Source organism: Pundamilia nyererei, unplaced genomic scaffold (genome assembly GCF_000239375.1).
Source record: "Pundamilia nyererei isolate P.nyererei 1_Seehausen unplaced genomic scaffold, PunNye1.0 scaffold00080, whole genome shotgun sequence".
NCBI classification, from domain to species: Eukaryota; Metazoa; Chordata; class Actinopteri; order Cichliformes; family Cichlidae; genus Pundamilia; species Pundamilia nyererei.
The window spans coordinates 686,910-714,654 of NW_005187481.1; the positions used below are offsets into that span (position 1 = coordinate 686,910).

General features: G+C 42.7%; 2 protein-coding genes across 6 annotated transcripts in view; one reads left to right on the forward strand and one right to left on the reverse strand.

Annotated features, from left to right (window-relative positions):
• The window catches only part of fam222ba (family with sequence similarity 222 member Ba), a 30,435-nt gene extending 18,253 nt beyond the window's left edge, over positions 1–12,182 (forward strand). For all 3 annotated transcript variants that reach the window (XM_005737812.1, XM_005737813.1, XM_005737814.2), the window contains exons 2-3: positions 1,073–1,200; positions 7,295–12,182. In XM_005737812.1, coding sequence (XP_005737869.1) covers positions 1,119–1,200; positions 7,295–9,018 — 1,806 coding nt within the window. In that variant the 5' untranslated portion in view covers positions 1,073–1,118 and the 3' untranslated portion in view covers positions 9,019–12,182. The remainder of the gene's footprint in view (positions 1–1,072; positions 1,201–7,294) is intronic.
• trpv1 (transient receptor potential cation channel, subfamily V, member 1) overlaps positions 1–25,853 on the reverse strand; it is a 31,050-nt gene extending 5,197 nt beyond the window's left edge. The window contains exons 1-16 of one of the 3 annotated variants that reach the window (XR_001290435.1): positions 25,088–25,202; positions 23,088–23,313; positions 22,783–22,940; positions 22,535–22,687; positions 22,272–22,409; positions 18,860–19,158; positions 18,485–18,661; positions 18,242–18,397; positions 18,056–18,151; positions 17,881–17,951; positions 16,185–16,350; positions 16,033–16,099; positions 15,501–15,850; positions 15,307–15,428; positions 13,112–13,233; positions 12,268–13,030 (exon numbers count right to left, since the gene is read on the reverse strand). Coding sequence is in view for 2 of the 3 variants with exons in the window: in XM_013912076.1 (XP_013767530.1) it covers positions 12,951–13,030; positions 13,112–13,233; positions 15,307–15,428; positions 15,501–15,850; positions 16,033–16,099; positions 16,185–16,350; positions 17,881–17,951; positions 18,056–18,151; positions 18,242–18,397; positions 18,485–18,661; positions 18,860–19,158; positions 22,272–22,409; positions 22,535–22,687; positions 22,783–22,940; positions 23,088–23,290 (2,358 nt within the window). In the remaining variant the exon portion in view is untranslated. Of the gene's footprint in view, positions 1–11,770; positions 13,031–13,111; positions 13,234–15,306; positions 15,429–15,500; positions 15,851–16,032; positions 16,100–16,184; positions 16,351–17,880; positions 17,952–18,055; positions 18,152–18,241; positions 18,398–18,484; positions 18,662–18,859; positions 19,159–22,271; positions 22,410–22,534; positions 22,688–22,782; positions 22,941–23,087; positions 23,314–25,087; positions 25,203–25,642 lie in introns of those variants that run through there. The other 2 variants (XM_013912076.1, XM_013912075.1) reach the window with 2 other exon arrangements.
• Between the last annotated feature and the right edge of the window lie 1,892 nt (positions 25,854–27,745).

A 27,745-nucleotide genomic window follows, 5' to 3' on the forward strand; every position in this document is an offset into this window, starting at 1 on the left:
GGGGGGGGGGGGGGGGTGTCTCTGCTTCTCGCTGGGAGGATTTAAATGAGCTGTCATCCTGACCTTTTTGAGCTCCTGCTTTTTAAAGCAAGTTCAGCCCCCGCCACCCCTCTACTACCACCCTAAACCCGGTACCCTTCTTTCTTCCTTTTCACCTTTCTCTCTCGCTTTGTCACTCTTTCCTCCACTTGTCTCTTCTCCCCGCAGGGGGGAAGACACTTTTAAGCCATCACCCTGCGGCAGACAGGCATGGCAAGGTTGTTATGTGGGTAATTGCCTCTCTCATAGACGCTTGTTTGTCTGCGCTCACTTGCCACCCTCCTCTGATGCCACACGGCAAACGGGGAGGGCACGGACTCTGTAGACTTAATTTGCTCCCTGACTGTTCTTCAGTGCTGATTAAGCAAGCATCTGTGGTGTTTTTGAATACAGCAGTAAGCCAAGTGGAGCATGGCTAACGTTTTCTCCCTCACTGTTACATCAAATTATTGCACAAAGTGGCAGGCATTTATGGGAGCCGTAGCCATGTTTATTCATTTCTTTCCACCCGTCCCTAGCTGACTCCATTGTTTAATGTCCCCGAAATAAGGGCCTCTTTGAGGTCTGGAGGACTGCAGTATCGATCAGAGATGCACTAACTTGTCAGAGCCAGGCCTCTTGAGTGTGTTCTTTTTGGGTATACAGGAGTCATTAATTTCCTCTGCCACGGTCTGATAGTGGCAGAGAAGTAAAGTGTGGGTAGCGGGGTCCAACTAGGTGACTAACATGCAAGTCGAGTAGGAGGAGGGACTGAGTCGATTTAAAGCTGCCAGTCCCTCAGGCCCAGCCTGCCCGTTTTACTTCAGCTGTTTGATGTTTAATTGAAGTTGTTATTGGCATCAAATGTCACCTTACCCGATGCTCCAGGTGTGAATCAATTTCTAATTGAAAGGTAACTATGTCTCCCTCAGCCCCGTGCCTCAGGGGACTTGCTACTGAGTTCTATTTGCCTGCACCCAGCCTCTGCATCGACAGGCACCATGTGCTGCCTTGGAGTTATGTCTGACCTCTCCCTCTCTTTTTCTCTCCACAGTGTGAGGAGAAGTGTGTGTCCCATGTTGCATTAGTGTCTGTGTGAAATGCTGGCCTGTCTGCCAGGGCCAGGTGACCTCCCCCTCCAGCTTCTCCCCCACACGCAGATGAACACTGGACTTCAGAAATGTAAGTACTGCTCTCGGGACACACATGCACACTGTTAACTACCACCACCACCACCACCACCACCACCACCACCACCACCATCATCCCACACAGCAAACCAAGCTGTTACAATCCTGCTGGCCGCCCCACATTAGATCCCCATGCCAACCCTGGCCTGGATCTCTTCTGCAGCTCTGTGTTAAAACCAGAAAGAGTGAGAGTGAGAGAGAATATTTTAGTGCTCCAGGACCATAGATCTGTCTTCAAGGGAAATTAAGATGAACCGCACCATTAATTTGCTGATGAAAGGCAAACCAACTCCCTCCCTCTCTCATCGCCCCTGAGGATCTGTCTGTCACGAGAGTGTGGTCCTGTGTGCTCACTGCAACATTGCATGTGTTTGAACATGAGCATCTCAGCTACTTTTCACCATCAGGAAGAGTCAGTTACTGTCAGACTTGCAGACAGATTGCGGCTGAGTGGTTTTGCCCCGATGATCTTGTAATGTGGGTGAATTTAAGAAGCAATCTGCTGGCCCGGTTTAACAGCAGAGTAGTCAGTGCCGGCCCGCTGAATTCAATGTGTTTGAATTTTACAACTGCTGAAAAACTTGGACACTTTTGGGTGTCAGCAGCACAAATGGAGAGTCGAAGTCAGCAAATGCCAGCGAGAGCGCAGACTTCAGAGGCTCTGACAAGTGATGATGAAGGAGAAAACTACACAAAGAAACAGTAGATTACCGTTCTTTGTTTTTAAGAGTGTAAATATATTCACATTTTGTTATGAATTGCACAGTTTGTCCATTTGATGCCAGGTCACAGTCATACTTGCCTTTTGTTTCATCTTCAGTTAGTTTTTTATACCCAGCAGATCAGTCACGTCTGAGACATTATGCTCAATACTTTTGGTCAGCTTTATTTACACAAAACGTCTTGGTCTCCTTTTCCTCCTGTCTCCTCCCTGAGCTCAGCTCCAGGCGTGACCCATTTCTACTGCCCTTTTTTTTTCTTTTTCTTTTTTTTTGTAAAATGCTCCAGCTCATCAAGACTGTAATTTCAGAATCACAGTAATCAGCCAACCCCCAGGAGATCGGCAAGCGCGAGGGAGTCTGCTAAGTGCCAGCGTCTGTTGCCTCACTCAGGCAGGCTTGTGACACGGTACAGCCATCAGCCAGACTCTTTCCCTGCTCTTCCTTTATGTGACACACTAAGACAACTGGAGCTCAATTTGGGGTTTTTTGCTCAGGACTGTAATCCATTTAGGTGATGGAGTGTGCTTCCCACAGCCACGGCCATTCCTAGAAGTGTAATTCCAGTCCTCTTTTTTTTCTCTTTCTTATCATTTTCTCATAATGCTTTTCATCTGTTAGTCAAACAGGCGCGCTATTGCATCAAAAGGCACCGACCCGAATGTCATGTGAACTGTATCATTTTTATCAAAGTGCCATGAAAAAAGTGAATTTGAAAAGAAATAGGCTCTTTCTGGTTTGCCTCTTTTACCACCCATAATCTATCACCTGTAGCTCACCTCCTGCATGTTAGCAGTCTTAGCAGTTGTCAGGCCTGAACCCTCGAGTAATGCTCCACCGTCTCCCTGCTGGCTGTCCACAGAGTTCACTGTCTCTCCAGAGCTTCTATCGCTTACCCAGCACAGAAGATAATTTGACAGCTTGACTCCGTGAGAGATGTGCTCGACTGCTTTTAGGTGAAATTCATAGACTGGTTGTTACTTGAAATCTTTATTCAGCGCACTGACAAGTCCTTGCAAAAAAAGAAAAAGGGGGGAAAAAAAGCTCAGATGGGAGGTTTACATAATTAGCTCCTATTTGTTTTGCTATTCTTGAGCTCGAGCCTTTCAGCTCCCTAATGCCGAGTCTTGTGTAACACAATCTTGTCTTTGACACTTTCCCACCACTCGATAATCACCAAGAGCTCCAAAACGCCAGGCTGGCTGTGCCCTGCCTCTCCTCCTGCGGGGGAATCTGCGCACTGGAGAGTCATTTAAAGTTACGAGCTTGCAGGCTGCTGTCAGAGGCAAGGCCAGGGCAGCTGCTCTATTTATCATCAGGGAGTGTCTGCTAACAGATGACGGCTGTGAAATGTAAAGACTGTCAGAGGAGCAGATCAGGTACGCTAAGAGACAGCGGGTCACGAAGAAAACTGCTCATCCTCCAGGCAGGATGACTCAAGTACCAGGAAGTGGCCCTTGGTCCTCACATCTCACAGGCAGAACAAACTGTGAGTACAGCTGGGCCACTTGGCTGATTCTCACATCTTAGTCCCCACTGAGATCAAAAGCAACCTTCTCTTCCTCCTCTCCTCATAATAGTTTTCATTTTCTTTGAAGGTTATGCTCTCTTCATAACTCGGCAAAAATGTAGGGAGGTCTCTTCACGTGAGAAACCAAACTCATGTCTAATTTGATGCCGAAGCTTCAGACCTAATTTCCTGCTCTTGTGTGAAAAATGCAATTTACAGCAGCATGAGCCCCTGCTCCCTGCTGCTTAAACCTTGTTCAATAAAAACAGTAGTTTGAATAAAAGAAACCCTAATTAGTGCCTGCTGACTGTGCACTTGTGTTCCAACTAGCTCGCTTGCAGTGGGATAATTAGCGCGCGGCCAGACTGCCCTCTTTCCCCTGCTCCCTCCCCGGAAACGTGCTTAGCTGGAGATCTGAGAGATGATGTGCTTGCAGCCACCAGCAGCCGCCTACAAACTTCACTCATATTCCTCATTAACCCTCCCTTGATGCTTTAAGCCCTTCAACTAATCCAGGTTCCAGGTTAAGGTTGAAATGCTAATAAGCTACACTTGCTTACTAGAACCCATAATCAACAGCTGCCAGGAGCCTTAAGCAGATGTAAACAGCGAGAGGTCGATTTTATCCACTGTTAGTGGGGAAGCTGCTCTAAACAGTAATTTACCGATTTCATTACACATTTTACAGCGGTGCTGTTAAACCCTTTATCCTGATTTGCCTTTTTTTCTCTCCCCCCTCCCCAAAATGTCAGCCTAAGCTGTGTTAACAATGTATAATCCCTTTTCCAATTTAATGGATTGGTCACTTTCCATTGGCAGTGCTTTCTTTGCTACTTGCCTGAATCTTACAACTTAAGTATAAAACTCATTACACAACTGCCAGTGGCAAAGAAATAACACTGTAGGCAGTTACATGTCTGTGGGTTAGTATTTTTTTTGTTTGTTTTAATTTTTTTCTTGCTGTAGATTTCAATCTAAAAGAAACAGTTCTCTTCCCCTGCATAAAAATATGAAAAAATACACCTTTTTTTGTCAATTTAAGGTTTTTATTAAAATTGCATGTATTTTACCTTCGTTCTATTTGGATCTCTCATGTGAACTAGTCTAGAAGCCTGCACAGAAAACATGAAGTGATTTTGCATTTAGATGTGCTGTAGTTATTAAAAAGCAGGGTTATTATTTTTATTTCCATCTCCTTATTTTTATTTGTGGACATCTATTAACTCCAGTAATTTTGCATGACCTCGGTGCCATTCATCTTCTATCTGAAACAACAAGAAAACCAGCTCTCTTGTGAATGGCTGCGTCTCTTTCAAAGATGTCGCCAACAACAGGTGGGTGTGGCTGCTTCATGCTTCAGAGTGTGATTGGGATATCATCGACTGACATCACACAGAGCCAAGAGTAGAAAAAACACTCGACTGGAGCATGCAGAGCAGTTTGAAGCCTGATTCGTGGCTCACGGGGATTACCTTCATGTGTGCTGACATTCGTGTTTTTAAAACTTTGGCCAACATATATGACAGAATGTAAGGAAAAGCATAACATTCTGTCATGCTGTGCACAATCTTGGTATCAAATAGAAGATTCCATCCCCGTAAAATGATAAAAGATGTTTTATTCATCGCAACAGATGATGTACTCACTTCCCACCCACTTACAACCCTTTCTACAGCTACACTGACATGAGGTTTTGACAGCAGCTGCAGACCACGGAGGCTGTGCCAAGATCTTCCAAACTGAACACAGAGAGCAAACAACTTGCATTTATTAATGCATACTCCTTTATACTCTTTGCACTCTGTAGTAAAGGTAACCTACTAATTACTGGGAAAACGGAGTGAGGTTTTATTTGTGTTATGATCAAACTTCCTTTGGGTTTTTTTTTTTTTGGTTTGGTTTTTTTTGCAGGCTCATTAATCATTTCCTGTATTTGACAGGTGAAACCTCTGCTCATCATGTCTGTGTGCTCCTGTGTAAGTGTTCATTTATCTGTGTTTGCTTACCCTGGCATTTATTCAGTGACAGACATTAGGCCTCAGTGATGGTGGGTGTCAAGCTCCAGCTCTTTGGCCCAGACCCCTGCATTAATGAGGCTGCCATCAGCAGGCTGAATGCTTAGTTACAGCCGCCCCCTGTGTGCCGCCCTATGCCGGCCCCGCACATCGCTGCCCATTGTTTCCTGTTCACAAATAAAGCTCGAATTAATTAGCCAGTTGGCACAACTCTTGGTGCCGCCGTGTCAGCGCCCTCCATTCAGCTCCGTGCCTCATCCCACATGTCCAGTCCTCCCGCTGTGAGACCATGGCTGCCTGAAACCACAGACCTCTGCCAGAATTTCAGACTTTTAAAATTACTGCTCACTCAACAACAGAGGAGTAGCCAGTGTGCTATAAAGACGTGTTTTACTTGAGCTGAAAATCCCCCCCCACCTCAAACAGGATGAAAGAGGGAATTAAATGGAGCTCAGAGACCGGTGAGAGCAGCGATTCTCTTCACACATCGGCTCCACTCATGTCCATCAGTCAGAGAGGTGTGGTGGAAGTAGGTCAGGCTGGCAGGGCTGAGGTGATGGGGGTAGCATGGTGGAGGACAGCAGGGACAGAAGCCTTTTTTTTTTTTTTTTTGTGGAAGTGAGATCAGTGTGTTAGAAAGATGCGAGCAGTCACATCCACCGAGGCTGAAAATGGTAAATGGCCTGTATTTATATAGCGCTTTACTAGTCCCTAAGGACCCCAAAGCGCTTTACATATCCAGTCATCCACCCATTCACGCACAAAATGGACACAAGCGGTTGTTGCGCAAGCCAGCACCTGCACGATCCTGTCACAAATTTTTTAAAAGGAGCTTCGCGCATACACAAACACGCAATCGTGCTCACATTGTCACTTTGGCATTGTTAAATTTAGCCACAGTGCTTAGCAGGTGTAACAAATGTCTGCGAGCTGAGGCCTGGGAAGTGTTCCCACAGATCAGAGACGCTGCTTCTGTGTCTGATTACTTGTCTGCTGTCATGGAGCTGTGCTCTCTGCGTCTATCTCGCTCTCTCTTTTTTCCTTCTCCCCTTGCCAGCCACAGGGGACCATCACAGCCTTTTTTTTCTGTTTATCTTGTGATATTTTTTTTAGTAGCAAGCGGCACAGCCCACCCCTCAGATGCATTCTTATTCTTTGCCCAGATAATGCGTCAATTAAGGCCACTAAAAGCTCCTGACCTCAAAGTCCCCAATGATACCACCAAATTGGATTTTAGACTGGGAATGTGTCGGCACCGATAATTCTGCAGAGACTCAGATTGGAAATCTTTTTCTTTGAGACGGGGGATTTAGGAGAAAAACAGGCAAGTATGAAATATGAGAGTGCGTTCCAAATCAAGTTCACTCAGCTACTCTGATTTCAACTGATGTGCTCTTTTGTGCCATATACATTTCTACCTGAATTAAAGCTGGGGTAGGAAACATGCTTTTGGCATCAGTGGTTTAAAAAAAAATCTATAATAACCTTTCAGCATATGGTGATTTAAGTGGTCTGAGTTGAAACTAGACTCCTGCACCTATTCTGAGATCTGTTTTCATGCTCTAGAAAATCTAGGCCATGAGGAGAGACTGGTAGAAGGTAAGTGGTATAAAGGATAAGAAGTAAGATGAATGAAGGACTTTGACATGGGAGAGCACAGCATGAAGACAAAAGTTATCATTAAGCATATCTCAAGCTTCCTCTTCTGAAGTTGTAGGGGTTTTTTTTCATTCTAGATTTTGGCCTGCTGCCTAATGTCTCTCTCTAATTTTTTTTCCCCTACCCTCTGTCTCCTTTTGCTTTCTGCTTCTTGCCTCCGATCTATCCTGTTCTTCACCTCAGGGGACACCACACAAAGGATGAGATCCGCTCCGTTTCCAACCCCTGCAGAATTGGATGCATATGCTAAGAAGGTTGCCAACAACCCCCTCACCATTAAGATCTTCCCCAACAGTGTCAAGGTCCCCCAGAGGAACCACGTGCGCCGTACTGTCAACGGGCTGGATACGTCAGGCCAGCGCTACAGCCCTTATCCTTCCTCTCAGGCCAGTGCCAAGACAGGCCTCCTCGCCATCGTCAAGGTGCCCACTGTCAAAGGCATCCTAAAAGATTTTGACGGTAGCCGGGCTCGCTTGCACCCTGACGTCATCATGAACCCCCTTACGGGACCCTATCAGGTGGCTTCAACCAGCACTTTAAACCACCAGGTGCAGAACCTTCCCCGGCCCCAGCAGAGGTTACCCCTTCCACCGCAGGACCCCCCTCAGACTGTGCATATACCCCTTCCCCAGCAGCAGGTGCACACCCAGAGTCTCAGACAGCCTCCCCCAATGGCCCAGCACCCTCAGGGCCCAGCCAGACTCCAGACTCAGTCTCAGCACCCAGCTCTCGGGCAAACACAGGGGCCACCTACTGTCATGCTCCAGCAGCAGCACCTTCAGCAGCAGCAGCAGCAGCCTCTATCTGGCCTGCAGGGAAGCAGAAAGCTTCCCGATGGCGATGCACCACCTAATGTTACTGTCTCTACCTCAACCATTCCACTCTCTATGGCTGCTGGTCTGCACCAGGGCCGCCAGGCTGACCTGAACACCATCGTACATCAGATCAACCAATTCTGCCAAGCTCGGGCCCAGGGTGCAGGAACCACCTCCATGTGTGAGGGCCAGATCGCCAACCCCAGCCCCATCAGTCGCAACCTGCTTATCAGCGCTTGTTCTAGGGTTTCCATGCACAGTAACCCTGCCACCCCTGGCTTCCCCCCACCCAACTGCATCATTGGCTCTCAAGAGAAAGCCCCAGCCCCAGTGGGAGCTCACCCTCCACCCAGTGTGGCTGCTATGAACCACTTGCCTTCCAACCACACTGATCTCAAGCAGCAGCACCAGCTGCAGCAGCACCAACTGCACCCACATCAGAATCAGCAGCAGCAACTACAACACACCACGCAGCAGCAGCAGAAGATGCGCTCTTGGAATCAACATCAGTTGGCTCATGTACCCCACATTCAGAATGGGGGGAGCCACCTCTGCAAGCAGCCTTCCAGGGACGCCACCTTCCATTTTAAGGGCATGGGCTACCCTGCAGAGGTGTGCGTGGGTCAGCCTTACTCACTAAAACCTCCCGTAGAGAGGCCCACCCCCTCCCCACCTGTTAACAACAATGGCATGCCCGGCCCCATGGCCCACTACACTAACGGTCACTACTTCCAGTCGCACATTTGGAACAGCAGCATCCTACCCACACCCAACAGTGACAGCTCCGGGTCTCAGGACATAGCCATGCCATTCCACGGTGCAGGCCCAGGAGGGTGCACCACGCTAGACTGTGGGCCCCCTGGGGCTCCCCATTACCGGCTAGGATCAAGCTCCTCCTCCTCCTCCTCCTCCTCCGCCCAGACTAATCTGATGCAAACAGCAGATTACTTGGGTGGGGACTTCCAGACGCCCTATTTCCGCGATCAGAATCTAGGGTTGATGGGCAAGATGCACAGGCCCCCTCTGAGCAGGGTAGGTCCAGAGGTTGGGGATGGCAGAACCGCTCTCATCCAGCACCCAGGGTACAGATAAGCTATGGCCTTGTCTCCACAACTGTTATCAGCACCCTTTGTTTAGTCTTAAGAAAGGAAACATGAATAAAACTCAACTTATAACTTAAGCAAATGACTGCTAATGTTAAAGAGGGTAAATTAATATATTTAATGAAGATCAGTAGGTTTTTTTTTGTTTGTTTGTTTAATCTTGCAAGTGATCAATTGCTAATTCTAGGTTTGTTAACGAGGGCTTCTAACTGGCACTTCATACTGTTTATTACCTGCTTTTTTCCCTTGATGATACTTGTCAATTTACGTGCCTGGATCTCAAGTGATCCTGTGTCAATTCTACTTCAGACCTGCCACTAAAGTTTCCTTATGCATGCAAGAAAGAAAAACAGATCCCTCTCTGAAAAAACATCTGCTGATAGATTTTTCTTCTTGTTCCTGTAACAGGATCATGTCAGGAAATTTTTTGGCTCCGACTAGGTTCATTAAATTTGTTTCATTTCGATGATTAAACGCAGTCACTTAAGGACAAAAGAGAGAGAGATGACCGTGCTTCAATGCAAAGCCATCAGTTAGTGAAGTATAACAGAGTCCAGCTGGGACCTGTTCCAGAAAGCAGGTTTAGTTAGTTTGAGTTGATGAAGTGCAGCTGGGTCAGTCAGCTTAGGTAATATTAAAAAAAAAAAAAAAAAAAAAAGCAGTTATCAGTGGAGCTCCGAGTCCAACAATCACTATGGCAACGGGTAAATAAAGAGCAAATCTTCCACTTTAAATGGAAATATGAATGTTTGTCAATCTGTCACATTTTTCTTTTTTTCATTTTTTTTAAAGCCACATTTTATTCAGCTTGAATTTTACTTTTTTTTTTTTAATGGAAGTTGGAATCCTACCTTTTATTGGCTACAATATCTGAAGGCTGAAATACAGGAAACAGCAGCGGAATATTGGAATATGGATCAAACAGATATGATGGCATTTAATTACTGTAACGTCAAAGTGTGTTGTAATGATTTGCAGTAAAAAAACTGACTGTACCTTTTAAGACAGCTTTGTTGCATTCGCTCAGTAGCATATATTGACCTCAGCATGTGTGCATATTTCACATGCTATGGGAACACTTTTGGACTGTCTGCAGTCTGTAAGACTCAAAGACTCACACTGAACTACATGTAGCTTGGTTTAAGAAGCTGGTTTCAGCAGGTACGCAATCATCCTCCCTCAGTCATCTTCACCATGTTATGCCGCTGTGATAAAATAGGATATATCATGATATATTATAATAATACTCGAAGTATGTACCTTATAAACGATAGTATGGCCAATAAACAGGACAAGCTTCATGCAGAGGATTTTTTTTATTTAAACAGGGATTATGCCAATATGCAGTTTAGTGTCGAGAAAGTGGTTAAGAACCTGACAGCTGCCATCCTGTCTACAGAGTTATAACGGAAGACCATGTAGCATGCAATAGATTTTATTCTTCCATGTCCACGGATCGCGGTATGTCCAGATCGATAGTCTTGAAAGGAAGAAAGTCCTCGGACAACAAAGTCAATATTCAACCAGATAGTATCCTAACTCTCAACTCTGCATTCACTGCTGGATAATAGGAGGTTAAAAAGAACCTGCAGGTTAGAGTCACAGAGTCAGTTATGCCAACTGACTGATCCAGAGTTCCTCATGTCAAAGTTAACAAACCTCAAAGTTTGGCTAAATCTGCTTTCTGGAATAGGCCTCGGGCAAAGCTTGCAGTATGCACACATGCACAAAGGGTTTCTCCTTCTTTTTAAATGTCATTATTTGTATAATAGGATTCTTCAAGATCGATACCTCTCCGTCACTTAAGGAAGTCTGTAATCAGGTTGTTTGTACATATTTAAGTTCCAAGAGGGAGCAAACAAGTTGAAAAACTTTGATGCTTGGTCCTGCTTCACATGCTGCAATGAATTCAGGTGTTTACAAAGGAAATAAAAAAGAGAAAAAGAAATAAAGGCATAACAGACTGCGTTAGTGCCACGTTTGGCAGCAAGATTGTGAAATGTTTATGACAAGGAAGGTTGTGATAAAATTTACTCCTACCTTTTTAAAAGCGACCAAAGTCAGGTTAACAAGGACACACTGTTAGGAAGCGGTGCCATTTTTAAAGTTCGTGTCCTTTTCAGATCGTCTTTGTATCTATGACAAATGTGTTTACTTGAATGTTTGAGATGATTTGTTTTGAAGGTATTGAAAGGCACAGACAAAAGTCTCTGAAATAGATGAAATCCGCGTCAATGCCCCGTAGGAACTCACTACACGCCTAGCTAGATTTGTGGTCCCAACAATGGGCACCTCAGCAAACAGAGTTACATGTTGTTGCTACTGATGCTGAAATGAAAAGACCAAATTGATCACTTGCAAGAGCACTCGGAGGTAAACGAAGCCCGACTTTTAAGTGAAACAGCAAATGCATTGTTTATTTTATTGTACACTGGCTTACCTACTAGACTACTGTAACTTTAAAGTTTAATGATTGTGTATGAATGCTGCCTGTGGATGTGGGAACGGTTAAGGGTGAATGTGTGTGTGTGTGTGCAGTAGACAGTGTGTGTGTGAGATATAACGCAATGGCACCCATGTTTTGTTCTCCTAACCCCCTAATGACCCTTAAAAAGCCTTAAGTGTTTGGTCCTTGGACTTTCCTTTGAAAATGAGCATGGTTTAATGAAAACCCCAAATAAGAAGGAAGAGGCAATGGTAAGGATCCACAGAAACAGCAATTTTATTTTGCTTTTCTTTTCTTTTTTTTTGACTTTTTACTTTAATGAAGTTTTGTTGAATAGGCAGAGCAATTCCTTAGATATTCTTTATTATGTAAAGTGAGGAAAATGAGTAATATTTTGTAATTATATATTTTTAGCAATGTGTAGTTTTTTGAGCTGTAACAATTTTTTTTTCTTCTCCCTCCCCTCCCCACAATCTTTCAAAGCTTCAGTTTGCAGTTGTGACTATTTATAATACTTGATTTGCTTGTTATTTAAAATTTTATTTTTTTTCTTTATTTCTTGTACTGTTGCTGTGAAATGGAAGAAGGTCCACGAGCCTTTCTTTTGTGTCATTCTGTACGACAGATAAGAGGCAAGAGCGTGAGAGTTGTGCTACTCTTTTTGTAATATTGTAATAATAAAATAAAGTTCTAATTTATGCTTTGAACTCAGTTCGCTTGAACATTAATTTGTCTAAATTAACAGCAGGCAGCCTAGCTCTTGTCATCCTCTGTGACAGTTCAGGTAGCTACACACACACACACACACACACACACACATTTGTCTCTCTCATAATCAGCCCTAGAAGCGACTCGGTGTTTCTAAAGGCTTGTCTAAGCCACATTTGTAACTGTGACAGGTAGAGCCAAAGGTGGTGATTGCTACACCAATTGCTGCCGCTTCATGCCATTTATCCAGGCCGGAACAGGAAGTGGAGTAGACAAAGCAAGCTGTGAAATCTGTGGGACTGATCTGGTCGCAGTAGATTTAGCTTGTCTGGCTGTGATGAAAATGGGCCTAGTATAAAGGGCACACAGTGGGAGGGAAGGATCAGCACCTTGGTGAGTGGCATTACTCCACGAAGGTTTTCGAGCGATACCAGAGGTGCCAGCAGGTTATGGCCTTTGAGCAGAGGATGTGCATCCAGTTGACGTGCAGGAGCAGCATGTAGAAGAAGCCGCTGGATTAAATGTTCTGCTTTAAAGGTTTGCTTTAAAATTTCTTTGCTATTTGCACAACACTGCCTGGCGTTCAATACTGATAAATATTGCTGTTTTACACTGTTGTCAGTCAAACCCAAAGTGTCCACAAGGTTTTCTTGGGAAGGTTACACTGGGGTATCAATCAGTCAGTAAAGTAGATTATCCATGTCTGTTAAAATTATTGGGCAAGTAAAACAGCCAGTCAGGCTGAGTAGCCAGAGAGCAGCTCTCTGTTAGACCGGTGTCATCTCTGTGGACTGGTACGCCTGCCACCGCCTACTGCCATCCATGAATAAGCCTCTCCAGCTCCTCCCTGTGGGTAAAGCAGGAAAATGTTAGTGGACTCGAATTACTTTCCTCCCTCACACAAATCCATGAATTCATGTTTCCGCACCTCTTTGTTGGCTCCTAGGCGGGGTTTCAGTGCCTGGCTGCTGGACACGCTCCCAACAGCCGGGATCCTCATCGATTTTGACCAGGTTGCTGTTCCATTTGTTCCAGTTGACTTCCTCCACTCTGAGGAGACAAGAGGACACATGCTCCAATTACTGTCTGCCGTGTGACACATCAATCAGCTGTCAACAAAATTAGCGAACAACACGGTGTACTGTGCATCAATCGATTATGCTCACACAGCCGCGTCTTGGATGAACTCTTCAATGCTAAACCTTTGTTTCTCCTTTGTTACTGTGCCTTGATGAAGTTGGCCTTTATCAGCCTTTATTGTGAGCAGCAGAGTGGTGATCAGTTTCATGCAAGGGATTTTATACTCCTTGATATGAAGAATCTTAATATGAAAACCTGGCCAATAAAGTCAGATAATAAGTCTAATATTAGACCTCATACATCATCCTTCCTGTCACCAGGAAACCCGCTACAAACCCACAAAGACTGACACACATGCAGAGGTTCAATTTAGCACAGCTGAACACAAATAATATAGCCAATACTGAAACGTAGCCAAATGTATTACTAATAACTCTAATAATTATGTATTCAATACCCAAACGTGTTCTTTTCTCCTGTCTTTATACATGTCTGGATTTATCTGCAAGCGAGTTCAAGCCGCAGCTCACTAACAGCCAGTTTCTCTAGATTTTGTTTTTCTGCAGCCACAGAAGCCAACTAGTGCTAATGCACGTTGTAGTGATCAAACTAACAAATTTAGTAAAGTAAATGCAACATTTGAACATCATGTCAGCTGAAATAATTCAAAGTTAGACTAAGTTAGATTATAGTCATTATTTATGTCAGGCATTTTTAGTCTTTCTTGGACAAGGACAATTGTAAAGCAGGGGAAAAGCAAGAATGACACAGGACATGCAGACCCATGTAGTAGTGGGGTTTTTTTGTTGTTGTTTTTTTACATTTTAAGAGAAAAAGCTTTGACCCAACAGGGCCTCCATAACTTGTGAGGCTGCATTTGGCATCATAGTGCTTTGTGCTAAATTATCCATGTTCAGCTGGTTTAGTATGTTGGTGTGCAATAAATGCAAAGTGCAGATGAGGCTGATTGGAACAACAATAATTGACAAATAACTTGTTACCCCTTGAAAAACTACTTGGAAAAACCACTGAAGCTCTTTTCTGAGCTGAGTGGTATCTGTCATATTTCACCTTATTGAACAAAATGACTGCGTGTGCATCAGAAGCTAGTGAAGGGGGTCTCTGCCTGTTCAGCTATTCTTGGAAAAACCCAAAAACAGTTCTAATGGTTATCAAACCGCGTCTTGATAACACCTCCTTAACGACGAGGTGTTGCAACCCGTCGTTAAGTAAACATAAATGCAGAATGAAACATTTGATTTTGTAATACTGCTAGATGAAAACTAAAGGAACTTCCTGTATTATAATCGTGTGCAGCTCTATATTTTCACTCTTGGACTTCATTAGAGTAACTTTGCATGACTCACAGTTAAAAAAAAAAAATTCTTCTGGACTGATGCTCCTAATAAAAGAAAGGCTTTAACAGCAGATGGGTGTGGCCGCTGGGCTCACTGATGTGCCTGAGACAGCCTTATTAACCCTGTAACACCAAATGTATCATATTTGACACGTGAGCTTTTGATATCTATATAAGTGTCTTCTCTCCCCCCCCAAAAAATAAATAAATAAATAAATAAATAAATAAATAAATAAATATAACCATAAACTATAAATCTTTCTTTATTTGAAAGTTTTTGCCATGTTTAAACTAGGAATGTACAAGAGCTGCAGCCTTCAGGAAGCTGGGACTTCAATCAACAGATTTCCAACCCTGCCCTATGCCAATATTGGAAAAAATGAGGCCTCTATCTCCAGTAGGGGTTAAGGTAAGGGCGTAGCCTTCAAGAAGGAAGAAGCTTCATGTTGATCTTTTGTGGTATCTATTAATGTCTGCTTGCTAACATGTTGTCTTTGTCAACAAAACTGACAGAAACATTAGATGGTATTGGTTAAAAGCTTAGATTTCATTAAAAAAAAAAGCTATGAAGATGCTAAACCACAAATGTCAACCCTATGTTGGAGCTAGAATGTCCAGGGCATTTGCAGCCCTTTGAAAATGTGTGACTAACCACTGTGCTGTCACTGAACTGAATAGAAGCCAACCTGAAACACCGTCGGCGGTCCTTTCCGGTAGCAGTGTTGAGATTTTTCTCCACCCCACAGCGAAAATAACCCTTCAGGCAACAGGGCAGTCTCCTCTCCATGTCCAGGATAGTGATAGCCCTCTGAAAGCAGTCACATCATTTAAATCACGCATACTTCACTTATATACTCACATCAGCTCTGAACACTCTGACCTGTAGCTTCCAGATGCTGGTGGTCTCATTGGTGAGCTTCTCCACAGTGCGGTTCATGAGCGCGATGAGCATGTTGAGCAGCAGGATGTAGGTAAGTATGATATAGAAGATGAGGAGCACGTAGAAGACGTCTATGTACTTGTAATTCTGGATGAACTCCATGTCGCCCATGCCAATGGTGAACTTGAAGAGCTGCAGGGTAGTGTAGGAGATGTTTGAGAAGGTGGGTTTGACACAGTCCTCCTCAAGACCAACAAGGAGAAAACGAGGTGATTTAGTGGTGTTTGTTGTATTCAGCTCTTTATCAGGAGACTTGTCCGCTGTAGGGTCTTTGAGCAGGGTGACCACCGCTGTGATAGGAAGCAGGTTACAGCAGGTTAAGCAGGTCTGATCAGGGTACACAAGCTGCAGATTCTGTCCCAAAATACTCTTTTTGTAAAAGAGTATTTTGTATGTAAAACTTTTTAAATGGAATCAAAAAATGCAGATGTTTTTGTGCAAACCTTTCTCCTTTTTAGAGAGGGTATAATACCTGCTGAAAATCCAAAGAGGAAGACGATGTAGACAAACAGGAAGCGCAGGATGTCACTGAGGATCATCTGCAAACAAGGAGACAGAGAGCCTCAGTGATGGGATCAGTTGCTACTATCTTCTCTGTGGAACTGCGTGACATGCGAGGGCTACCTTTTGTATCATGACACTGTAGATGCCCATGTGCTCGTTGCCCCTGGAGAAGTAGAGTATGTTCACCCAGCTGAGAGCAAGACACAACACCAGGAAGCTGAGGTACTCATCCCTCCCAAACAGGTGGAGCCCAGTGGAGATCAGGAAGAGGACACCCTGCAAAAGACTATCAGCGGCAGCACTGTAATAACTATTAACATGACTGCTGAGGAGTTTTACTGTGCTGTACATCTTCCACAAACCATTTATTTGCAAAGTGTTGTGGAAAAACCTATTTTTCCCAAAAGAAGCACAATACCTATAGAAAGTATATAACCAACTTACCAATGTTTGGACACAAACATGCTTTTTATTTATTTTTACGATTTTCTACATTGTGGATACAAACTGAATACATCAAATCTATGAAGTAAGATATATGAAATTATGTAGCAAAGAAAAAATTGATGAATAACTCTAAATATGTCTTATCTTTTAGATTCCCCAAAGTAGCCACCTTTTGCTTTGGCGACAGCACTGCAAACCTTCAATCATTCTGGAAAATTACAAAAACTTTGTGTCCCCATGGGCATTCGCAAAAACCATCAAGTGCTATGACGAAACTGGCTCACATGAGGACCACCCCAGGAAAGGAAGACCAAGAGTCACCTCTGCTGCTGAGGATAAATTCATCCAAATCACCAGCCTCAGAAATCGCAAGTTAACCGATTAGAGCAGATTAGAGGTCAAATAGCTGCTAAGAAACGCCTACTAGGGAAAAGCAACAAGCAGAAGAGATTTGTTTAAACCAAGAAACACAAAGAATGGACATTAGACCGTTGAAAATCTGTGCTTTGGTCTGATGAGTCCAAATTAGAGATCTTTGGTTCCACCCGTCGTGTCTTTGTGCGACGCAGAAAAGGTGAACGGATGGTCTCTACATACATGGTTCCCACTGTGAAGCATGGAGTAGGAGGCGTTTTGGTGTCGGAGTGCATCCACAGCATCCTGCAGCAACATGCCATCCCATCCGGGTTTGTGTTTAGCTGGAGCATCATTTATTTATCAATAGGACAATGACCCCAAACACACCTCCAGGCTTTGTAAGGCCTATTTGACCAAGAAGGAGAGTGATGGAGTGCTGCACCAGATTGCCTGGCCTCCACAGTCACCTAACCTAAACCAAATTGAGATGGTTTGGGATGAGATTTGACCGCAGAGTGAAGGCAAAAGGCCCAACAAGTGCTCAGCATCTCTGGGAACTCCTTCAAGACTGTTTGAAAACCATTTCAGGCGACTACCTCATGAAGATCACCGAGAGAATGCCAAGAGTGTGCAAAGCAGTAATCAAAGCAAAGGGTGGCTATTTTGAAGAATCTAAAATATAAAACATGTTTTGAGGTATTTGACACTTTTTTGTTTACTACATAATTCCATATGTGTTCATTCACAGTTTTGATGCCTTCAGTAAGAATCTACAATGTAAATAGAAAAACACATTAAATGAGAAGGTGTGTCCAAACTTTTGACATCATTAAATCACAACAACTGCTGCAGTCAATTGAAACTATTAAAAGGAAATGTTAGTAGTAAAGGGGCTTCAGCTGATTGCTGCACGAATGCAAGTGGCGACTCTGTATCAGGAATAATACTGCATTATAAAGAGGTGAAAAAACTCCACAAGGTAGCTTTAATTTTGAGCATGCCTGCTACTTACAAAAGAATCTCATAATATCCGTCAACCAGCAGGGTCTCCAGCTTTGGTCGTTTCCTCATCATATCTATAATCTAGGGATTCAGATGAGGTAATCAGTCATGTTACTGGACTACAACTTCCACTAGGTGGTGATATAAGAAAGTAGATGTACACAAACACAAAGTTAACTACATACCCCTATGAGAAAGAAGTAGCAGTTCGCAACTGCTGTCAGCAGCCAAGCTAAAATGTACAGGTGATCATCAGTCTTGAGGTTAATGTGAAGCATTGGCTGTGGGGCACAGAGAGAACATCATCCACATTAACACAGGCCTGTCTGTGATGCTTGCACAGCTCACCTCTTTTGTGTCAGTCAGCTTACCATGCTTTCTTTCTTATAGTAGGCTAGGAGAGTAAAGATGATCAAGTACACGAGGTAGGACAGGAAGTTGAAGAAAAACATTCTACTGGCAAACCTATTCCACTTTTCTTCAAGCAGTTGGATCAGAGGCTCCGTCTCGAGCATCTCGTGACGGTTCTGAGAGGAGAAAGGAAGGGATGCACATTTGAGAACCGAACAGCATGCAACTACTGCTCTGACTGGTGTCACGATGCTGGAACTCACAGGGATGTCGCTGCCGTAGATCAGTATCTTCAGCACTGAGTTCTCCTCATATGAGTCCACGGAGGCCAGGTCGTACAGGGAGCAGTGGACGGGCCCATAAACCCACTCGGTGAATTTACGGGACAAGTGTTTGGTTCCGGTCTCTTGGAACTCTCGTCTTAAGATGTGTGAGAACAGCTGTAGACAAGTAAAAAGGAAAGCTAGAACAAAGAGAGTCTGTGAAGGTCTGATCTATTTCTGAAAACCCAGAAACCAACAGATCCCACCAAAACGTATAGTTTCTGCCCTGTCAGTAGTAAAGGAGCTCTGCACTTCATTCTCACTGTTGCTTTTCTCACTTGGTAGTACTCTTAATGTCAAACTGCAGTGTTTTACCCCAGTCTTGCCAGTGTGGGCAGCCATTTTGAGAGGTGTCAGGCCCTTCTTGTTCTCAATGTTTTCCAGCTGCACCTTGGGATACAGTCTCGCTGTGATCTTTAGGATACGGTCGTACATGCTGACTATGAATTCTGTGTTGCACTTGGAGTTGTCAGCCACCATCACAAGGGCATGCAGGACCGTGTTGCCTTGAGAATCTACCATCTTAGCATCTGCTCGCTGGTATTCATTGTCCATTAAGAAGTCTACCACGTCGGGCTGGTTGGTGCAGGCTGCCAGAGACAGGGGCAGCTCACCTGCAGACAAAGATTTGATGATATTTTAAAGTTTTATTTCAGCCTTACTTATTTTTTTGAATCAAAATCAGGGTGTTGAAAGTGGAAGTGAAACACTAAATGTTTAAAGGCTACACCATGGAGCCCTGCCCTCAACAACTGACACAGATGTAACTGGATTTAAAAAATAAGTGCTTAAAGGCTTTAAAACATGTTTTGCGCCATCTTCTTTCAGTACAGAACATTACATCAAATTGTAAATGGCCTGTATTTGTATAGCGCTTTGCTAGTCCCTAAGGACCAATAAGCGCTTTACACATCCAGTCATTCACACACTGGTGATAGGAAGCTACATTGTAGCCACAGCCACCCTGGGGCGCACTGACAGAGGCGAGGCTGCCAGACACTGGCGCCACCGGGCCCTCTGACCACCACCAGTAGGCAACGGGTGAAGTGTCTTGCCCAAGGACACAACGACTAAGACTGTCCAAGCCGGGGCTCGAACCGGCAACCTTCTAATTACAAGACAAACTCCCAACTCTTGAGCCACGATCACATCACTGGGTTGAAAATTAAAAATCAGTCAAAAGGGACTATTTTTTTGCTGGTCCATTCTATGTCTAGTCAATCCAAACCATTAAAGAGCAAGCTGACAAATTCATGCTATCAGTACTGAACAGTACAGTACTGTGCAAAAGTATTACAGCTATTGTATTATAGGCATTGACCATTGCTCATTCAACCATTAAAAAGGATACCCAAGTCAAGGAACGAACCAGTGTTGTGTCTGCACATACCAGACAAAAATGAACCGATTTGAAATTGTATCTTTAAGCACTTTGTCACTTAGTCTGCTGCAAAAAGAGATGTTTTGTTCCAATTTCTTTAGTTAAATCTATGAAAAATGCCAAAAACAACAGTTTGACAGACATGAAATAATATTTTTGCACCAACAAGGTGATTCCCAGAGAGCTATTATCGAAGAACTTGGCATATGTCGACATGGTGTGCAGAGTGTCCTTAAAAAGTTTGAAGAAACTGGATAGGTGGAGAACAAAAGAACTGGCAGGCCTAAAAAAAGACTATCTGCAACAGATGAACAATATCTGAAAGAAAGAAATGGCACTGAGGTGGTACTGAGGAGTTCAAGAGACAGGTACAACAAATAGTCTCTACACCCATCTGTAAAGGACGGTGGAGGCTCTATCATGGGTTGTGGCTGTATTTTAACCAGAGGTGTTGGGGATCTTGTCAAAATTTGGTAAATTGTAAATTACTGTAACTATTTCCCACTTTCCTAACAAAATGTTAAGAAAAGACGGTTAGCTCAATTCAATTCAATTCAATTTTATTTATATAGCGCCAAATCACAACATAAGTCGCCTCAAGGCGCTTCATAGATACAGAGAAAAACCCAACAATCATATGACCCCCTATGAGCAAGCACTTTGGCAACAGTGGGAAGGAAAAACTCCCTTTTAACAGGAAGAAACCTCCGGCAGAACCAGGCTCAGGGAGAGGCGGGGCCATCTGCTGCGACCGGTTGGGGTGAGAGAAGGAAGACAGGATAAAAGACATGCTGTGGAAGAGAGACTGAGGTTAATAACAAGTATGGTTCAATGCAGAGAGGTCTGTTAATACATAGTGAGTGAGAAAGGTGACTGGAAAGGAAAAACTCAATGCATCATGGGAATCCCCCGGCAGCCTACGTCTATTGCAGCATAACTAAGGGAGGATTCAGGGCCACCTGGTCCAGCCCTAACTATATGCTTTAGCAAAAAGGAAAGTTTTAAGCCTAATCTTAAAAGTAGAGATAGTGTCTGTCTCCCGAATCCAAACTGGAAGCTGGTTCCACAGAAGTGGGGCCTGAAAACTGAAGGCTCTCCCTCCCATTCTACTTTTAAATACTCAAGACTTGCACTGTAATAAATTTTGCTAGCTGTTGCAGTTCATCGCTTGGTTTTTGAGGTTCACCGAGCAGCTGAGGAAACATTTTTTTGTAACTTGCATTATATTGTGACAACTAGTTTTGAATCCAGTCATGGTTTCCTCTATGATTTAGGGACTACACACGAAGCTATCAGTGGGGGAAAGATTCCTGCATTACTCGTATTGTCCATTTTTATCTCTATCTCTGAAGCTAGAGATGCAAATGCAAAACTGGAAAAATTTATTTTCGGGATCCTTAAGCAAAGGATGAGACTGTTGGTAGCAAGAGCGTTCTGTTTTTCTTTGTGGTGTGTTTGCAGTTAAATTTCCATTGACCAATGATGTTTGAGCAAGCTTTTGTTGCTCATGCAGAAAAAAATTCTGTCCAGGCAGCAACAGAAAAACACACATATGGTGAAACTGTCTTGAAACCATCAGCTAATATAAGTCGTTGATTTAGCCATTAACTAGATTTTTTTTTAAAAATCAGCATTTGTAAAAACTATCTGGCCGAAAGAAGAGCAAGTTTGACCCAAATAATCTTTTTGTTAAACTGGTAATAGAGGAAGATGAGTTACAGAGAGATAATTAATTGATTATAAATTGTGAAATTTATGGCCAACATGAAGATCATATTTACTTAATATTCCAGGTATTCTGTACATTTGAAACAATTATTTTATGTTTGATTAAAGAGTATACTGTTACACGCCAAAGAAAAATTTATCATATGTGACTTTTAAGGCTTTAATAAGTACCAGAGGTTATGTAACAGTATGTAGATAGGGATACTAATATAGTTGGTGTCATAGTTAAAGGGAACCCAAGGAAACCTTTACTTATCTTGAGTTCGCTCTTGTTTCTCATTCGAGATTCAAAGCTGTACTGGTCTTTTAATGTACTCACATGTAATTCAGAATTCTGCATTTTGCAAAAGAATAAGAAACTTGGAAAGGTAGTAGCATGTCCAAAAATAGGACAATCTTTCCCTTTGAACAACTTGCACACTGTTCCTCTATACATATTTGAGTATTAAGAATTGATCGAAGAAACTGGGCCATCATATTGTTCCTTCAAAAAAAAAAAAAAAAAAAAATCACACTTCTGCTCTGATTCTAAAAACTACAAAAATAACTGGCTGACTCACTGCGTCGGCATATGATCTTTGTATGAGGAAACTCCTCTCTGCAGCAGCATGTGCTCACCAAAGTAGAAGTAGGGACCCTTGTGTGGTTGGAAGAATTTCCCGCAAGCTCTGACGTGGACGTCTGCACCTTTGCTGACCAGCAGCTTCACATAAAAAATACTTCTCCTCTCGATGGCTATATGCAGAGCTGTCTGGCCTGCAAGAAAATGAGTCTTATTTAAACATGTCCACTGCATTACTGGAAAAAAATACTGGAATACAGATATCGTGACAAGGTTAAAAGAGTTCAAATAAATCTCCCGGACACAGAAAATCTGTTACCTTTGTAGTAGTTGTTGGTGTAGGCTGCGTTCACAAACTCCTTAACATCACCCATCTTCTCTGAAATGTCAATCAACATTTCGACGGTCTCATTCCTGCCGTCTTTGAGGTGCAGCAGAGCTTTCATTAAGGGCGTTTTACCGTAGGACCGATCTGTGGATGTAAACACAAATCCATGTGGTTAACACATAGGTCAGCATGTTCTACTTTAGTTGCAGCTGTTGCATTACCGGTCCTCCAACACTCACACAAAGAGTCAGAGAGTTTCTTCATATTTTGGCGCAGGTACTCTTGAAGGCCATCTAGTTTGCTGATATCTCTGCTGGCCACTGCTTCAAACAGTCTGTCACGGTTATACGTCTTGCTGTCTCTCCTGTTATCATGCTGATCCACACCTCGAATCCCTCTATACAAAAAACCAAAAAAGTGTAACAGTTGGGTTGCTGAGGGTTATTAAATCAGCACTTTGGGGCTTGAAAATACCCAGCACCAATCCTATAATGAGTGTTATATTGAGGCAAACTTCATTTTATCACTGCATGGAGAGGCTCACTTGTCAAAGTTGAAATTGAATCTGATCTGAGGTTTCGTCTTCTCCATTTCTTCCTGGTAATCAGTGTCCATAGGTGTCTTGGGGTCCTCCGGGCTCAACCTCAAAGCCAGACCATCTTTCTTAGTCATCTTTTGCCGCGACCTCTCCTCCTCTGTCCTGTCGTCTGTCTCCAGAGTGAAACCAAACATCTCAGATTTCTTCATTTTTCACCCTTTCCTCCAGTGATCTGCATGGAAATACGACACAGTTATACATAATCCAGAAGTGACAAAGGTGCTGCAAGGAGTTTTCAATACAAAGTGTAGAGATTTTTTTCAAGACACTGTTACTGTTTCACTGCTAATACCTAATAACTAAGACACTCAGTAACTACCATTTTACTGGTGCTTTTTTAAATTTTATTTTCATTTAAATTGTAGTTAACCGGCTTTATGAGCTTTAAGGAGACTAAGTTTGGTAGTGGTTGTATGTGTGTCATGTCAAAATTTAACCTCTGACCTCACTTTTACATTTAACCCCAAATGCATTACAGCTTTAAAGAAAGTAATGTCAAGAGAAAGAGCATGAGCTGCTAGTCAGTTATTTACGTCTAGTTACAAGTTGTAAAAATCAATATTATAACAAACCTATTATCCGTTAGCTTCTCCTACACAAGTTTGGTATTTTGTTTACAAAGTACCAGTTTGGAATTTTGTAAACAAAATAACAAAATACAAATTTTTGTATTTTGTTTACAAAATTGTGTTTACAAAATACCAAACTATACCAAACTATTCCCTTAAAAGTGTCTTGGCTGTCTTGGTGGAGGTTTGTTCTCTCTGGGTGCTTCTTGTTGAAAAAATAAAAGCAACTAATCGAGTCCTATTTAGCCTGCAGAAATTTGAAACATGAGAAAAAGGGCAATAAAATCACTGTACACCCAAATCTGTGTCCACAGTAAGTCATCTACAACAATTGGAGGAATCAAAGTAAAGATTTAAGTTAAACCATATAAAACTATGTCATTACACTGCTTGGATTGAATTGGTTACAAACACAGCCAAGAGCCACTGTAAATAATTCAGGTCAGAGCGTGTAGCGTGGCTGCATCAGCAGAATCGGAAACATGTTTACCACAGGGGCTTATCTAATCCGTCTTAAATGGCACGAGCATAGCTTTCAGACATGTGATGTTTCCTCAACCAGTGACTAACAAAGGAGTTTTTATTTAAAACACTTCCTTGACAACAGTAGAAACACAGCACTCGATCTTCTTGCTGCTTGCTGCTTTGTGGCATGACCAATTGGTTTACAGTGTGGTTACACATTCACAGTCTAAAAGGATTCCAAGTTCAGCTGATAGTAAACAGACACTATGCCCCGATGTTAAAGAAAGATGCGTTAAGGGCCATGAGACCGTACAGAAATCTTCTGTGGCTTCTTGTTCCTCTTTTTGAGTCAGAAAATGGGGAATTACTGATTCAGTGGAAACTGTGTTATACCCCATGGACATCATGGGAGGAACACAGCAAAAAAAAAAAAAAACGAACAAAAAACAAAAAAAAAAAAAACCGGTGGGGGAAAAAAAAACATTTTGCTGAACATCATGTAAAAGATGAATTAAATAGATGCTTTCAATCACACAACTGAAACGGTAGTATTTTAAAGAAAGAAATGCTAAGCTTGCATGTCTATAAACTGCTTGTACAGGAACCTCTCTGACATCATGTGATTATGTCCTGGTGTATTATTTATGACTTATTGATCCATGATGCTCAGTAATGTGAGCCATGTATGTTTTTTTAATGCTGCACAAACATGTCTCTACAATAATAAAGATAATCTGCTCTGTATTCTCACTGAGGCGCAATCTAAACTGTGAAAAACATCCCTTTAACTGCATACATGCCATCCATATACCGAAGCAGTGCAACATGCCACGGCAGTAGCACATTCTTCATGAACTAAAGCATTTTTTTTATAAAGTGGCAATCAAAGCAGTAACAAACGAGCTGACTCACCAGACTTCAATCTTCGTCGTCTATACTGTTTCCTTTGTTTAAAAAGTTTTGAAAAAAATCTGATGTTAATGTCAAAACCACTGAGGTATTGACACACCCTCAGAGACATGGGCGTGTGAATACTGTCGTGTCTCTGAAGATGCCTGCTTAGCATTAAGAGAAATGAAATAGTAGGACCAAGGCAGAGGGAAACATGATAACCCGCCCTTGAGAAAATTAGAGCACTTTACTCTGGGCTTGAGTGCTTAAAAGGATGCTGTACTGACCATTACTGGACATGACAAAATACCACAGAGAATGCAGTGTATTTTCTGACCTAAAACAACAGAGCTTGGCTTTTTTTGATGACTTCAGGAAAGAGGAGCTACAGAGCAGATTGCAGTGTTAAAACAACAGTTAAAATCTTTTATTATCTTTGAATTTATACAAACTAAATAATCCACTGAAGCACTTAGCTGAACAAAAAAGCAGGCATGAAGCAGAAGAGCACTGGCGTGTTGTCCACAGAAAATCCACAGAAAATGAAAGTAGAAGTTTCAAAAAGGAGAAACTTACCCTAAAGAATCAAATTCAGAATGCTGAAGATTTTGGTCGTAAGTCTTCTGTTTTTGTTTTTTTTTAGTCCAAAAAGCTGCTCAAGAGTTTCCTGTACGTCTTACAAGCCTCTTCGTGTTCTCAATGTGATGTACTTGTGCGTTTTATTTAGTGCTGCTCTGGTCCTGTGACTAAATGTGTGGTTGCGGAGCATCTGCCTACCAGCGTGAGCTGTAGCTGCAGAGCTCGCATGAGACAACTTCCTTTTTTTACTTTTGAAAAGGATGCATGAGATTGTTATCGTTTGCATATGATGGCATAACCAAAACCGTCACTTGAACCCCAAAAAAACTTCTCTGTGATCTTGATCCCATTTGTATCTGAGCTTGTCATTCTCAAAGGAGCCTTGATTAAATACAAAACAGAAATGTGCACAAAGCTAAAACTCTCTTTATTAGCCCGTCTGAGCTCACGCAGGCAGAATAACACATTCAACGAAAGTCAGGCGCAAATTCAGTTATTAACACCGGTTTATTTCTAGTAGCATCACTATCACTGTGGCTTAATGCAGCATAATGAGTGAGTGAACACACTAATAACGCAGTGGACTGTGACGTCTATATGTGCCTGTGGAAAAAAAACTGTGTTTATGTGATTATAGTAAAATATGAAGCTATAGACTTGACAAACAGGTTTTCTCTTTAACTGGTTGATGACTTTTAATCTTCATAATCATAATCGTATCTCCTTAAACCAAATGACAACAAGTATGAAAAGGAATATTAAAAAAACAAACAAAGGACATCCATGAACTTTTTGAGTAGAACATATACTAAGTTAAAGGTCAAATTAAGGTTGAATCTCAGAAGAGGTGAATAAAGAGCAGTAAACATCAGAAAGAAGATTTCCCATGGCTCTTACAGGTCATTTAAAGGATGCTGCGATGACCCCCCAAGGCAGTAGGTGCTTTGTTCAACAGGAGCTGATTGGAGAAGAAATTCTCTCCTTTCTACACATGCTGCTCTTGCTTTCCTTAAAATAAAAGATTCTCTTCTAATTACAACCTCGTCTAGTCTCCTCTGTTCTGTAGTATCCTGTCAGACAGACTGGGGCAAATGGGGCTAGTCAATTTGCAGTTTCGATTGTTGGAACAATTGGCTTTCCATTTTAAAGCCATTATCTATATGCTCTGGTCTTATAAAGACCAGAGCAATCTGGCTCTTTGAGAGGTTCTGACATGTAGTAAATAAAAAGTTATGTTACTGTTTTGCTGAAAGTTATGGTCACTGAGCTGTCCTCGGCTTGTGATTCATGTGGCTTTGAGCTTGGCTGGGCCTGTGCCTGGTGTGTTTAAGTCTGTATAAGGTGCAGCTGCTGTTCTGTCCCTGATGGAATGTGGATTCTCTCTGGTCTGTTGGGGAGGGTTTTTTTTAGTGTTTTGTCAAAAAAGGTTGTCTTGGAGGCACATCCAAGGTTGCAGGTGTCATTGACGGTTCTAGCTGCTTCACTAGGCTCAAGGGTTTCAGCGCTTACGTTCCCGCCACAATTATCGTAAAGGTGATACAGATTGTTCAGCCCTCAAACTTTTCATCACATCTGTTTACTCAAATTTTGAAACGAGTCTGAGTAAGGCATAATCACATTCAGAGCCACTTTATTGGTTCCATCAAACTTTGAAAACTCTGCTGTGGGGGTAATGTGAATTAGGCCAGGTTTGGGAAAGACCCATGGCTGTTTGTTGCTGGCTGCCAGGGATGTAATTCAACTCATTACTGGGTTTAGTCTAAATGAGATGGTATTTGGTCACACGGTTTGCTTCGGGGTTCTGTGGTACAGCCTGAACCCCATTGAGATAGTGAATCCGGTTCTGGATTATAGAAATGAAGCATCTTAATTATCCAAAAGCCAAACTGCAGCAGTTCGGTCCAGGTGAGCAGGTTTTAGCTCTGATGCCATTTGGTGATGTCTCATTTCAGGGCACTTTATGGTCCCTTTGCCATTCAAGTTCAGAGTAGAACTATTTGTTTTTTAAATTCATTTTTGTCATATTAATCTGCTTAAACCCCATTACATCAGGGTGTCCCAGCCCTGTAAAACTGGGGAAGACATACCACAGCACAGTGG